General features: G+C 42.6%; 2 protein-coding genes across 9 annotated transcripts in view; both read left to right on the top strand.

Moving 5' to 3' along the window:
• SYTL2 (synaptotagmin like 2) overlaps positions 1–1,827 on the top strand; it is a 119,141-nt gene extending 117,314 nt beyond the window's left edge. For all 8 annotated transcript variants that reach the window (XM_055581537.1, XM_055581536.1, XM_055581535.1 and 5 more), the window contains one exon: positions 756–1,827. In XM_055581537.1, the coding sequence (XP_055437512.1) occupies positions 756–901 (146 nt within the window). In that variant the 3' untranslated portion in view covers positions 902–1,827. The remainder of the gene's footprint in view (positions 1–755) is intronic.
• A 6,552-nt stretch (positions 1,828–8,379) lies between these two features.
• CCDC89 (coiled-coil domain containing 89) lies at positions 8,380–9,998 on the top strand. Its single transcript, XM_055583503.1, has one exon. It carries the CDS (start codon positions 8,750–8,752, stop codon positions 9,860–9,862), a length of 1,113 nt encoding a protein of 370 aa, XP_055439478.1. The 5' UTR covers positions 8,380–8,749; the 3' UTR covers positions 9,863–9,998.
• Positions 9,999–12,544: the final 2,546 nt, after the last annotated feature.

Here is a 12,544-nt window from a genome sequence, read left to right as displayed (position 1 = left end):
AGATACTCTATTTCTGTTAAGTGTGGTGAAATGAATGAGTGAAGGAATGTCAAGCTGTGTGCCAGGGACTCGAGATATGAAGACTAACAGGATGCTGTGTTTGTCCACACAGAGCTTAAGTGATTGTGGGGGAAACCAGAAAAGCCTTCGTCACTACCCTTTCCTGAAAAACGGTTTATGGCCCTTCATGGCTAAATGTGTGCTTTGCATAATAATAGCAGCTAACATTTATGGAGCACTGGTCACTGTACTGAGTGCTTTATTTGCATTATTGCATTCGATCCTCACAGAAGTTCTATGAGTTATTTCTAATGTTATACCCAGAGACACTTATGTTCCAAGAAATTAAGAAACAGAGCTAACAAGTGGCAGAGCCAAGATTCAAAATTGAGTCTGTTAGACACTAAAGCTGTAACTACACTTTCTTAGGGATCACCTACTGTCGCTTTCAACCCAATGCTGGAATCCTCCCTACTGTTCCATTATACACCTGACAGATTCTCATCTACATTTTATATGGTCAAGAAGAGAAGTCATTACTCTGAGAGTAATGAGAATAATCCCAGTTGTGGAGAGTTCCATTATCAGACATCTCATATGATTAAACAGATCTTTTCTTCTGTTGAGTCCCAGCCTTACTGGTGATGTTAAAACTCTTCCTAGCTGTCTCCATTGGTGATTATAATTAAGGAATGACTCAGTTTTTCCCAATGAACTATTCCTTTCTAAATGCAAAGCTTTCCTTTTTTGTCCAGGCAAAAGCTATGGTACTGAAGTGGATTGGATGGACTCTACTTCAGAGGAAGTGGCTCTCTGGGAAAAGATGGTGAAGTCTCCCAACACTTGGATCGAAGCAATCCTGCCTCTCCGAATGCTGTTGATTGCCAAGATTTCCAAGTGAAGCCAAAGTCCACGGGCTCCTCCACTGAAAACCACCAGACAGGTGGAATCCGATCTTGTAGGCAGAGATCCTCACCTTTCATCTGTTGCCTGGAACAAATGCTACATAGCATGTTAAAGTCAACCTGCACATGCTTCTTTGGTTACAAGGACTAAAACCTTAAATAATAACAAAATGTGTAACTTAATTTGTGACTGCAAGATTAAAAGAAGATGGTTGAGAAAGCTAAGAAAATCAAAGCATTGCTGCTGCTTCAAAGAAAAAGCTGCCAAAAAAATATTAAATGTTGTTAATAAGCAAAAGTTTCCAGTTTGCTATCATGTGTTTCAAACCACAAAAGGGTTAGGAAGGCCTCCCACTTGATCATTGAAAACCCTTGCAGGAATTGAAAAAATGTTAGTTGTTGAAGAGTGACTCAAAGATATTCCTATGAGCAGGGGAAAAAAAAAAGACTAGAATATCGTGAAGATAAAGAATTTGTTCATAAGAAAACTATTAACTCTGTAGTCTCTATTGAAATATGGAATTCCATGTTAGGGCAATGAGACTGAATTTACTGCATGTATTTTGCTTTGAGAAGTGTTCTCTTTTCCCAATGTTTAAAGTCTTATGTGCTTTGGTGCCACCCACTGGCCATAGGTGAAATTAAGTTTTTGGCTTAATTTTCTCCTAAGTTTCAAGCCTGTATTTTATAATAGGGTACCCATATATAAAATGAAGAACAAAACCTTTGCATATATAAGATTCTGTTTTTCTTACAACTCTACTATATGAAGCAGCATGAGAGTGGTCACAAACATGATTTGCGACTAAGTTTTAATTAGAATGTAAATTATTAAATTATACTGTCCTTCCTATGTATGTATAATTTTCATAAAGTATTTTGTAAAAACCCTTAGAATAAATTATTATATGATTTAATGGTATTGTCAAAGTAATCTGACTTCTTATTTTAAATGAAATACTTTATGTTAGGGATCTTAAAGTCCAGGACTTCCCTGGTGGTCTGGTGCTTAAGAGTCTGCCTGCCAATGCAGGGGACACAGGTTCAATCCCTGGTCTGGGAAGATGCCACATGCCACAAGGCAACTAAGCGTGTGTGCCACAACTACTGAGCCCATGCACCTTAGAGCCATGCTCCTTAACAAGAGAAGCCGCTGAAATGAGAAGCCTGCACCCTGCAATAGAGAGTAGCCCACACTCATCACAACTAGAGAAAGCCTGCACGCAGCAGTGAAGACCCAGCACAGCCAAACATAAATAAATAAAAATTTAAAAAAACTTCTTTTAAAGAAGGAATTCTATAATCTAAATTCACAAGCCAGGCTAAAGAACTTCTGGGCTAATATTTCTCCAAAGTCTTTGCTGCAACTCTGGGCAAGATTTTCTCTAAACTGGAAGCTTCAGCTATGTTATTAAGAGTAGAACTTTTATTTTTTAGAAGTAGCTGAAAGCTTTGAAGGTAAGTTGTCATTTATTCTTAAAGTTTTCCATAAAGACATTGTTGGGTCATTTAATACACGAATCATCATTCCCTGTTAGAACTCCACTAGCTTGTCATTCCCAAAAGAAGCTGATGATGGCTCAGCAGGTAAAGAATCTGCTTTGCAATACAGGAACACAGGAGATATGAGTTTAATCCCTGGGTCTGGAAGATTCCCTGGAGGGGTAAATGGCGACCCACTCCAATATTCTTGCCTGAAAAATCACAGAGGAGCCTGCAGCCCATGAGGTCAAAAAGAGTCGGACGTGACTGAACAACTAAGCACGCAGGCAGAGGAAGCCTAGATGGTGACAAGACAGTGAGATCTTAAAACAAGTATCTAACAAATGTCATTGAAAACAGCTTCAGTGCTTGCCTCTTCCCCCAAACAAATGCTGGAACCTTTGACCCACTGGCCAGTAAAAGCAACTAACCTAGAACAACAGCCTTGCCCCATTGTCTCTCGAGGTCTTTTAGGAGGTTGTTTATCTAGTTGTATTTCCTCTTCCTGTTCTGACTGCAGCCAAGGGCAAGACCAGGTGACCAGACACACACCTCCGAGGTTGGCCTGCAACCATAGCAGAAGTACAGACCCTGTTTCAGCCCCTGTCACTTCATGCTACAAGCTACTTTCTCGGCCCCCCCTTTTTTTTTTTTTTTTCCAGTTACCTTCTCAACCATCTGCTAGCATCTAGCCATCTCAGAAGCACTAATAAGATCGGTTCTAGTATCTCCCCATCCAGGGCTAGGACTGCCTGCCTCCCCCAGCCTCAGATTTGCAAAACATCAGAGTGGACAACAGCACCATCCTTGCATCTACCCAAAGAACTTCCAACTGCCTCAGGACATCCAGGGAGATGTCGTGTCACTTTTTCTTTTTTTTTTTTTTTCCAAAAAAAGAAATATAAATCTTTAATCTCACCTGGCTGTAAGACAAAGTCTAAATGGGATTTTCATGCATTATAAAGTGTGGGCCACCTGAATTCTTTAGTGAACTCAGGTTGGCAGACTTTTGATTCAGTGGGATTTTTTGGCAAAGTTCCTGCTGAAAATTTTCATTTTCTTAAATTAGAGGTGTTCCTTTGGACTGCATGTTTTAGGGCTCTTTTCCTTTTTTTCAGAAACCCAATCAGAAATAAACCTAAATACACTAGGTTAATGTATGACACTTTGTTAGTATATATGACTTTAGGGACTCATGGGTGAAACATGAGTTCCCAGGAACTCCAATACTGTCTCTTTCTTCCTTGGTGGTGGTGGATCAATCCCTAAGTAATGTCTGACTCTTGCAACCCCGTGACTGTAGCCCACCAGGCTCCTCTGTCCATGAGATTTCCCAGGCAAGAGTATTAGAGTGCATTGCAATTTTCCTTCTCCAGGGGATCTTTCCAATCCAGGGATCAAACCCGCGTCTCCTGCATTGTTGATGGTGTCCTGCATTGCAGGTGGTTGCTTTTACCACTGAGCCACCAGGGAATCCCCTGACTTCCTTGGGAGTAGGAAATAGCACCAAAGACAGCTCCAACGTCACAAACTCTCAGCTAAAGCACTCCTCTTTCCTAGGTTCAGCTTGAGAGAACTTTGGGAGAAGCTGGCTGAGCTTGGGTCATGTCCTCACCTGCTGCACCACTCAGAGTGGCCAGGAACGGATAGGGTAAGCTCGTATGATTGGTCCTACCTGAGTTATGTGCCCACCCTATGGCCAGGGAGAAGTGATCCATTTTCAGAAGAGTGGGGTGTTATATAGACAGGCACTGAAAAAATCAAGAGCTAGGTAGCCATTGCAATTTGTATCCCCCTCTGGTGAAAATACTTCCAAATTCCATTATTTTAAAAATGAAGTAATATTTTGAAAAGTCACTGCTGGCTTTTCCCAGAGAAGCCAACATTTCTATGCCCTCCGTGACTGCTGCAGCTTCTAAATAGGTGGTAAGGATCCTGGGGACTGTATAACCTGGTCACATGGCCTTGGCATCCACCAAAGCAGGATTACTGTTAGCCTAGGCTCACTTCTAGGGAAGTTACATGGACTTCTTTGCATATCTCTCATCCATACTCACCATCTAGGTTTAAAAGTCCCTCAACATTTGCCTTCTCCTGTACTCTTCTTCCCATTCTGATTTTGGGATTGCTCTCCCATCTCCACCCCCTCCTAGACTCATTCACTAATTTCCCTAGTTTGTTTTACAAAACAAATGCTCCCACCCATGTGATCCAGTCACACACATTCCTTCCACTTCTTCGGCTGACTTGTTCCAAAAGAACTGCCTCTCCTTCAGCCTTAAAAAAGAAGACTCTCACTCTCCACATTCAGCACTTCAGTCAGGATGTGGGATCAGACTTCAGATCACTGCACCCCTGTTTTTATTCTTTGAGAAGAGTAGTATGTCTAACTTATCCATGATTCTGTTAGCAGTGATAACACCTAATAGCCATTTTTCTATTATTTGTCTCTACCATTTTACTGTAGTCATCTTAAGGGCCAGGACTGCAAACCTTGGATATAACAGTTTCTCAGCATATGAATTGAATGTATGAATGAATGAATGAATGATTAAACAACTGAATGAATGATGAACTAAAGACGATGGGCTTTGGTATCAAAAAGATCTGGATGTGAATTCTGTCTCTATTACTCTCTGAGTGACTTGGGACAACTTGCTTAACCTCTCTGTGTCTTAGTTTCTTTGTTCTCTGCCAACTATGAAATGTGGATCAAAATGCCTATCTTTCAGAATATTGTTAGAATTACATGAAGAAAGATGTACAAATGCCTACTATTACGTAGGGTATATAGGGCTTCCCCAGTGGCTCAGATGAAAAAGAATCTGCCTGCAATGCAGGAGACCTGGGTTCAATACTTGGGTTGGGAAGATCCCCTAGAAAAGGAAATGCAATCCACTCCAGTATTCTTGCCTGGAGAATTCCATGGACAGAGGAGCCTGGCGGGCTATAGTCCATAGGGTGACAAAGAGTTGGACATGACTGAGCAACTAACACTTTCACTTTCATGTAGGGTGTATAGAAGAACTCTGTAAATGTTAATAGGTTAATAGTAGCTTAGACAAAAGAGATATTTAAAAACTTAAAGGCAGGTTGGGGGTGGGGGTACTTGTTGGATACCACTAGGGAGAACGTTGGCCAAGGTTTGTGACTTGGACCTCCCTTGGAAGGGAATATACTGAACACCTTCAGGATCACAGGTAGGTGGGAAAAAAGGTAGAATAAAGAAAACAATCATGGCAGAGAGGAATCAAAAGTCATTATTACTGAACTGCAAGTCCTCTGAGAAGAGTGCTGTGTCTAATTTATTAATGTTCCTTAGCATCAGTTCCTTCAGTCTTACAAGTTTTATTTCAGTGTGTGAAGCTTGAAATTTAAGGAACAGCGAAGAAGTGGCGTGAGAGGGAAATTTAAAATATGTTTATGTTTTTAAAAATCTTGGAACCCACTTTCATAAACCCTAAATATCCTACAATCGGAGTTGTTGCTAAAATTTTAGTTCAGGAGATTTCCCCAGTCCTCAGCCTTGCTTTCTTGTTTTCTCTACATAAACATCAGAGTGGGGATTGGGGACAAGAGAGCTTGATCTCTGAGACCAGAAGTAAAATCTCAGACTCTTCTTTCAGATCTATTCTGCTCTACATGAAATCTGAAGCATTATAAAATCTATCCATCCATAAGTAACACCCCAGACTTTTTCCTTATCATCATGACTTGACAGTTTAAGTCTGACCACCAGAAATAGTGATCACAGGAATAGCTAGCTCTTTGCTCTCTGCTTAAGTTTTCACATCATTCAGATCATTCTAAATTTTAACTTTTTTAAATCTTGCTTTTTTCAATTATCTTTCAAACACAAGCATTTCCATGCCATTAAATTACCTATAAACATGCTAATGTTTAATGTCTACATAATATTTTATTATATATGAGGATATCATAATTTTCTTAACATTTTCTCTTTTTTGGACATTTAGGTCTCCAACTTTCAGTTGTTATGAACCATACTTTGAATAAAACTTTTTCTTTCAGACTATTTCTTCCGAAACAAAGAAGTCCCCAGAAGGACAATCATTAATTCAAAAGGCATAAATATGTCTTAAGTTCGCAATATATGCCATCAATTGACTTTGATCACAGTAGAAGAGTACATATTTCACTATACCCTTATCAGTCCTGGATTGTCTTAAAAATAAGGGGAAACTTACTGACTAATTTGATAGATGAAGTATTTATTTATAACTGACATTTATTGGGTCACCGATGGGGTTTGATTATTAGCAATTTCATCCCCCTCATCTGTGAATTGTTCATTTCTCTTTTAAGATGTTAATGCTTTATTGATTTGTACAGGCTCTTTGTAAAAATGTAAATCTATTGTCTGTCATATTTATGGTGAATATTTTTCTCCATTTGATTTTTGACTTCAACATCCATCCAACACACACATGAGTCTCCCCAAGGCATTGATCTAATCATTAAGGATGAAACAGACACAGTCCCTACCCCTAAGGATCTCAGAGTTTAATAGTGGGAGGCAGGGGCATAAATGATGAGTGTAATAAGGCTTTTAAATGCTCTGTTAGAAGTTCAAATAGGCTAGAGTGACTGCTCTAAAAGTGGTGAGTGGTCATGTATGTACATGTAGTGCTGCTGCTGCTCAGTCGCTTCAGTCGTGTCCGACTCTGTCCGACCCCATAGACGACAGCCCACTAGGCTCCCCTGTCCCTGGGATTCTCCAGGCAAGAACACTGGAGTGGGTTGCCATTTCCTTCTCCAACGCATGAAAGTGAAAAGTGAAAGTGAAGTTGCTCAGTCGTGTCCGACTCTTCCGGACCCCATGGACTGCAGCCCACCAGGCTTCTCCGTCCATGGGATTTTCCAGGCAAGAGTACTGGAGTGGGGTGCCATTGCCTTCTAGGGGTCAGGAAAGGTTTCATGAAGGAGGTGATTCCTAACTGAGTGTAAAATGCAGTTAATGACTAAAGTAACAAGGTAGGAAAAAAGCATTTCAGGCAGAGGGGACACCAACAGACAGAGCCAACAAAGGAAACTTCAATAGCTAGGTTAGGTTAGGGAATAAAGCAGCAGGCAGGTCCAGAGAAAGAAAAGGATAGAGAGACATCAGAGTCTCACAGTTTTTAAATTATATATAACTTTTATATCTTTTAGATGTTCAACTTAGTCCAATTAAGCTTTAACTTATTCGTCTCTTACATAATATGTAGGCTAAGAAAGTCCTTCCTCACCCAGGGCTTCAATGCTTACCTTTATTTTCCTCTAGTTTCCATTTTTAAAAAGTATTTTATTTTTGGCTCTGTCGGGTCTTAGTTGCAGCATGCAGGGTCTTCATTGTGGCATAGGGGTCTTTTCATGGCAGAGCACAGGTTCTTTGTTACCACGTTCAGGCTTCTCTCTAGTTGAGGCACCGCGGGCTCAGTAGTTGTTGTTCATGGGCTTAGTTGCCCGGCCAAGGATCGAATCCTAGTACCCTGGATTGCAAGGCAGGTTCTTAACCACAGTCTACCAGGGACGTCCCTCCATGTTTAATATTTTGTTTTCATTTTAGTCCTTACATTTAACATTAAACATTTCAGATGTTTAATCCATCTGAAACTGACTTTGGTATGTATAAGGTAAGCCTCATTTGAACTTTTGTGTGTGTGTCTTAATGTTTATCACACCTATATTGTCCATTAGGCTTTTCTCTGTAACCATATTGTGTTAATGGGTAAAAAGGGAGTTCTAGATAATAAATATATTCCCAGTTGGGGACAGTGCTTCAAGAAACAAGAGACATTTCTCTGGGGTTTCTTCTTTCACTGAGCTGTGTTAATCACTACAGGTACAAAGTCACAGCCATTTAGGATCCTTGTTCGCAGGGTTCTTCTGCTACTTTGTATTTATAGATTACAAATTTCTTTACAGGGCCAACGGTTCCATGCAGCGGACTTTATTCTCATGACCACTGAAGTGGGGACAGGGAGGAGGACTATGTCACCAGTGCTTGATTTGTTTACTTCCACAAGAGATTAGGTGGAGTCAGGTTTCTTCCCCCTGCTGCTGGCTGGAAATCAAGTGGGGCTGGCATCTCTGTATAGTACATGCCAGACCCTGGGCTGTTAGCGGAGGGCTGTGATTGGCTAGAAAGGCAAGCATAACCTGACATGATTGGCTCTGGACTCCCTCCTGTTGTTACTCCACAGCAGTCTGAAGACCGGTCCACCAATCACAGGGCTCCTTACTGGGCGCACAAGCAACTGCGGGAGATTGCCGGGACACCCTAGCAACACCGTGGCTTTTGAAATCTGGATGGTGGGGTGCTGTGCAGTCAGCTGGGCAGTCAGTAGAGGAGCGTGCCAATGCCTCAGGAAGAGGCGGCTCCCAGGATGGACACCCCACCCTCTGAAGAACCCTTAGATAAGCAAAACAGAAAACTGGAAGATCAGGAAGAGGAGATGGAGTTTAAGGAGCTGGATGGTCTGAGGGAAGCCTTGGCGAACCTCCGGGGGCTGTCCGAGGAGGACAAGAGTGAGCGGGCGATGCTGTGTTCCCGCATCCAGGAGCAGTCCCAGCTCATCTGCATCCTGAAGCGGAGATCCGACGAGGCCCTGGAGCGCTGCCAGACCCTGGAACTGCTCAATACCGAGCTGGAGGAGAAGAGGCTGCTGGAGGCCGAGGAGCTGAAGGCCAAAAATCAGCAGGCCCAGAAGCTGGAGGAACGCTTTATGACCCTGGCCTCCAACCACGAGTTGATGATCCGCTTCAAGGATGAACACAAAAGGCAGAACGCCAAGCTGCGAGAGGAGAACGAGAAGCTGAGGCTGGAGAATGACCAGCTCTTCAGCCCAGCACTAAAGGCCCAGGAGGCCAAAGTGGTGCAGCTCACAGCCCGGAGCGAGGCCCTCGCCAAGGAGCTGGAGACCCTGCAACGGAAGTACGCCCATGATGTCTGCCAGGCCCAGGCCCGAGAGCAGGAGCTGCTGGAGCTGCAGAACCGGCAGGCCTGCGCCCACACTGAGGAGACCGAGCAGCTGCGCATGCAGCTGCAGAGCCTCCAGCAGCAGCAGCAGGAAGCCCTGCAGCAGACGGCGAAGGCCGAGCAGGCACACAGCCAGCAGAACCAGGAGCTGCGGGCCCGGCTGCAGACAGTCACTCGGGAGAAAGAGGAGCTGCTGCTGCTGTCCATGGAGAGGGGCAAGGTGCTTCAGAACAAGCAAGCGGAGATCCGCCAGCTGGAGGAGAAGCTGAAGATGGCCGACGTGGCCAGGAGGCACGCGCTCGAGCGCTTTGAGCAAGAGGCCGTGGCCGTGAACAGCAACTTGCGAGTCCGGGAGCTTCAGCGCAGGGTGGATGGCATCCAGGCCGCCTATGATGAACTCAGGCTGCAGTCCGAAGCTTTCAAAAAGCACAGCCTGGATCTTTTAAGCAAGGAGAGAGAGCTCAATGCCAAACTCCGCCATCTCTTTCCATAAGGAGGTTTTTGCTTCCTCTGGCCTCCGATGAAGAAATCAGATATCTGTGCCTTACTATTATGGCGAGAGTCAAGATGGCATTCCATTTATTCTACTTTTAAGTACGAGAGACCAAATAAAAGCTACTTTACTACAATGATGTTGTTTACTACAGTGCCATTGTAAGGGTAACACTGATTTTTCAGTCCTACCACCTAGAATACACGAGATTTACCAAATTTCGTTGTGTGCCTTTGAAATCTTAAGTTTGCTATCAGTATCTCTACCTCTCCTATAACTTATTCATTCTCAACCTCAGATATCTTCAGCTGTCCTAAGTTTTAAAATTAGCAGCTCTTACTTTTCAGAGTGCAATGGGGGATGTATTATTGTGAATAAGTGCAATGGGATGTATTATTGTGAAAAATAGCACAGTTAGCCCTTGTATTGGAGAAGGCAATGGCAACCCACTCCAGTACTCTTGCCTAGAAGATCCCATGGATGGAGGAACCTGGTAGGCTGCAGTCCATAGAGTTGCTAAGAGTCGGACAGGACTGAGCGACTTCACTTTCACTTTTCACTTTCATGCATTGGAGAAGGAAATGGCAATCCACTCCACTGTTCTTGCCTGGAGAATGCCAGGGACCAGGGAGCCTGATGGGCTGCCGTCTCTGGGGTTGCACAGAGTCGGACACGACTGAAGTGACTTAGCAGCAGCAGCAGCAGCAGCAGCCCTTGTAAACAGATAGGATTGTAATCTCCGACAATTGAGACTGTAAGCTATAACAGTTAATAGCATATTAGTAGCATGAATAACTTGCAGAAAAGTGTCTGATTTTGTAACTGGCCAAACAATTACTTACCTTACCTGCTTTATGGAATATCGTTTTATTTGCAGTAGCCTGGAGAACAAAAATTAAGCTCATTGTTTTCCAAAGTAGGCAAAGTTTATTATAGCCATTCTATATGAGCAATATGATTCAAATAAATAAAATCCACCTTTAAATTTTCCCTGCAAGCTTAGATCCCATTCCATTTTCTTGTTCCTTCCGCCACCCCCCCCCCCTTAATAAAAATAGGATTTGAAAGTGAAATCGCTCAGTCCTTCGGACTCTTCACGACCCCATGGACTGTAGGCCACCAGGCTCCTCCGTCCATAGGATTTTCCAGGCAAGAGTACTGGGTTGCCATTTCCTTCTCCAGGGAATCTTCCCAATCCAGGGATCAAACCCAGGTCTCTTGCATTGTAGGCAGACGCTTTTGCTGTCTGAGCCACCAGGGATTTAGAGTTATAAAAAAGCAGGTATCAGTAGCTTCATTTAATATTTCACAATATGTTAACAAAAGTCCCCAATTTAGGGTAACAGGTCATACACTGGATATGATACATACAGCAACACAGAGTGATTGCTTTGTTTCTATTAGCTACTTTCTTGAAACCCTTTCCTTTTGTAAAATGGGAAGTATTTATGTATACTTACAGCATTTTTGTAGGAATACTTAAATGTGTAATGATAAAAACATAAGTTATTATATATATTTATACAAAGTTCTTAAAGAGGTAGATATAAAAATACACTTTATGCTTCCTTATTTCTCAGTATTTAGTTGACATAGAAGCATTATTATGACTACTTCCCAGGACAGATTGTTATATAGTATTTTTCTCACTCATTTAGTATAGGGTGCCAAGAGATACCTAATGATATGGACTTGTTAAAAAAATAGTAATTGGTACCTTTTTAATAAACAATTTTAAGCAACGCTTGCTTTAACCTAAAGCAATTTTTAAAACCAATTTTCTCACATTTTTAATAAGATCGTGGTATTAAATAGTTTCCAAGGATCCACCTTGCTGGCTTGAAAGGATTATTTACTTCCTTTTACACATTATCAAGAATCAGAATATAGGAGCTAATTATGGTTACCTTTTATTGAGTTCATATTGTTTATCGTTGTGCTGAAGCACTTTGAATGTATTGTTCTATTTAATCCTTAGCACCACGGAAGAAGATAATAGTGTTCGTTTCTATTTCAAAAAAGAGGAGAACTGAGATTCAGTAATTTGCTCATGGTCACTGGGGAGCAGTGGTTTTGATGACATCACACTGAAAGATTTATTGACTGTCTGTTGAGTAAGCTTAGGGAGTGGGGTGGGCACTGAGAATAAGCATGAAAAAGCATGTTTTCTGCCCCAGAAGAGCTCCCACACGGTCTAGGGGCAAAAGAGCGGTCACAACAGTGCAATAATGTGTTTTCAGGGGTGTTATGAGATCATAGTGGGTAAAACACACACACAGAGCAGTTACACGCCTGAGAGTGAGGGTTGGGATGGAAGAGAGGATTGCCAGGGATGACTAACACAGGAGTTGACATATAAGCTGGTTCTTTAAACAACTAGTAGAATTTTGTACGGTGGAGAAAAGATTTGAGACAGCACTGTGTAGAAAGTCACGGAGATTTTTTTTTTTACAAATATCCAGGATATTTGGGTAAATCATACGTGGCTATGAGGAGGTGAGGGAGAAGCATGTCTACAATTAAAAGGAAGGGGAGAGAGGGCAGAGGAGACTGGCAAGGGCACAAACAAGGACCCACAGGCCCGCCTGCTTCCTCCGCCTCCCACGCGGGTTCAGGCTGAGCCGTGAGGAGATTGTGCGCATGCGTGCCAACGGCTCTTCCTGCCCTGCCCGTGCAAGCTCC

Source organism: Bubalus kerabau, chromosome 5 (assembly GCF_029407905.1).
Source record: "Bubalus kerabau isolate K-KA32 ecotype Philippines breed swamp buffalo chromosome 5, PCC_UOA_SB_1v2, whole genome shotgun sequence".
In the NCBI taxonomy this organism is placed as follows: domain Eukaryota; kingdom Metazoa; phylum Chordata; class Mammalia; order Artiodactyla; family Bovidae; genus Bubalus; species Bubalus kerabau.
Note: the sequence above shows the minus strand (reverse complement) of the source record. Positions and strands in the feature narration are given on the sequence as shown.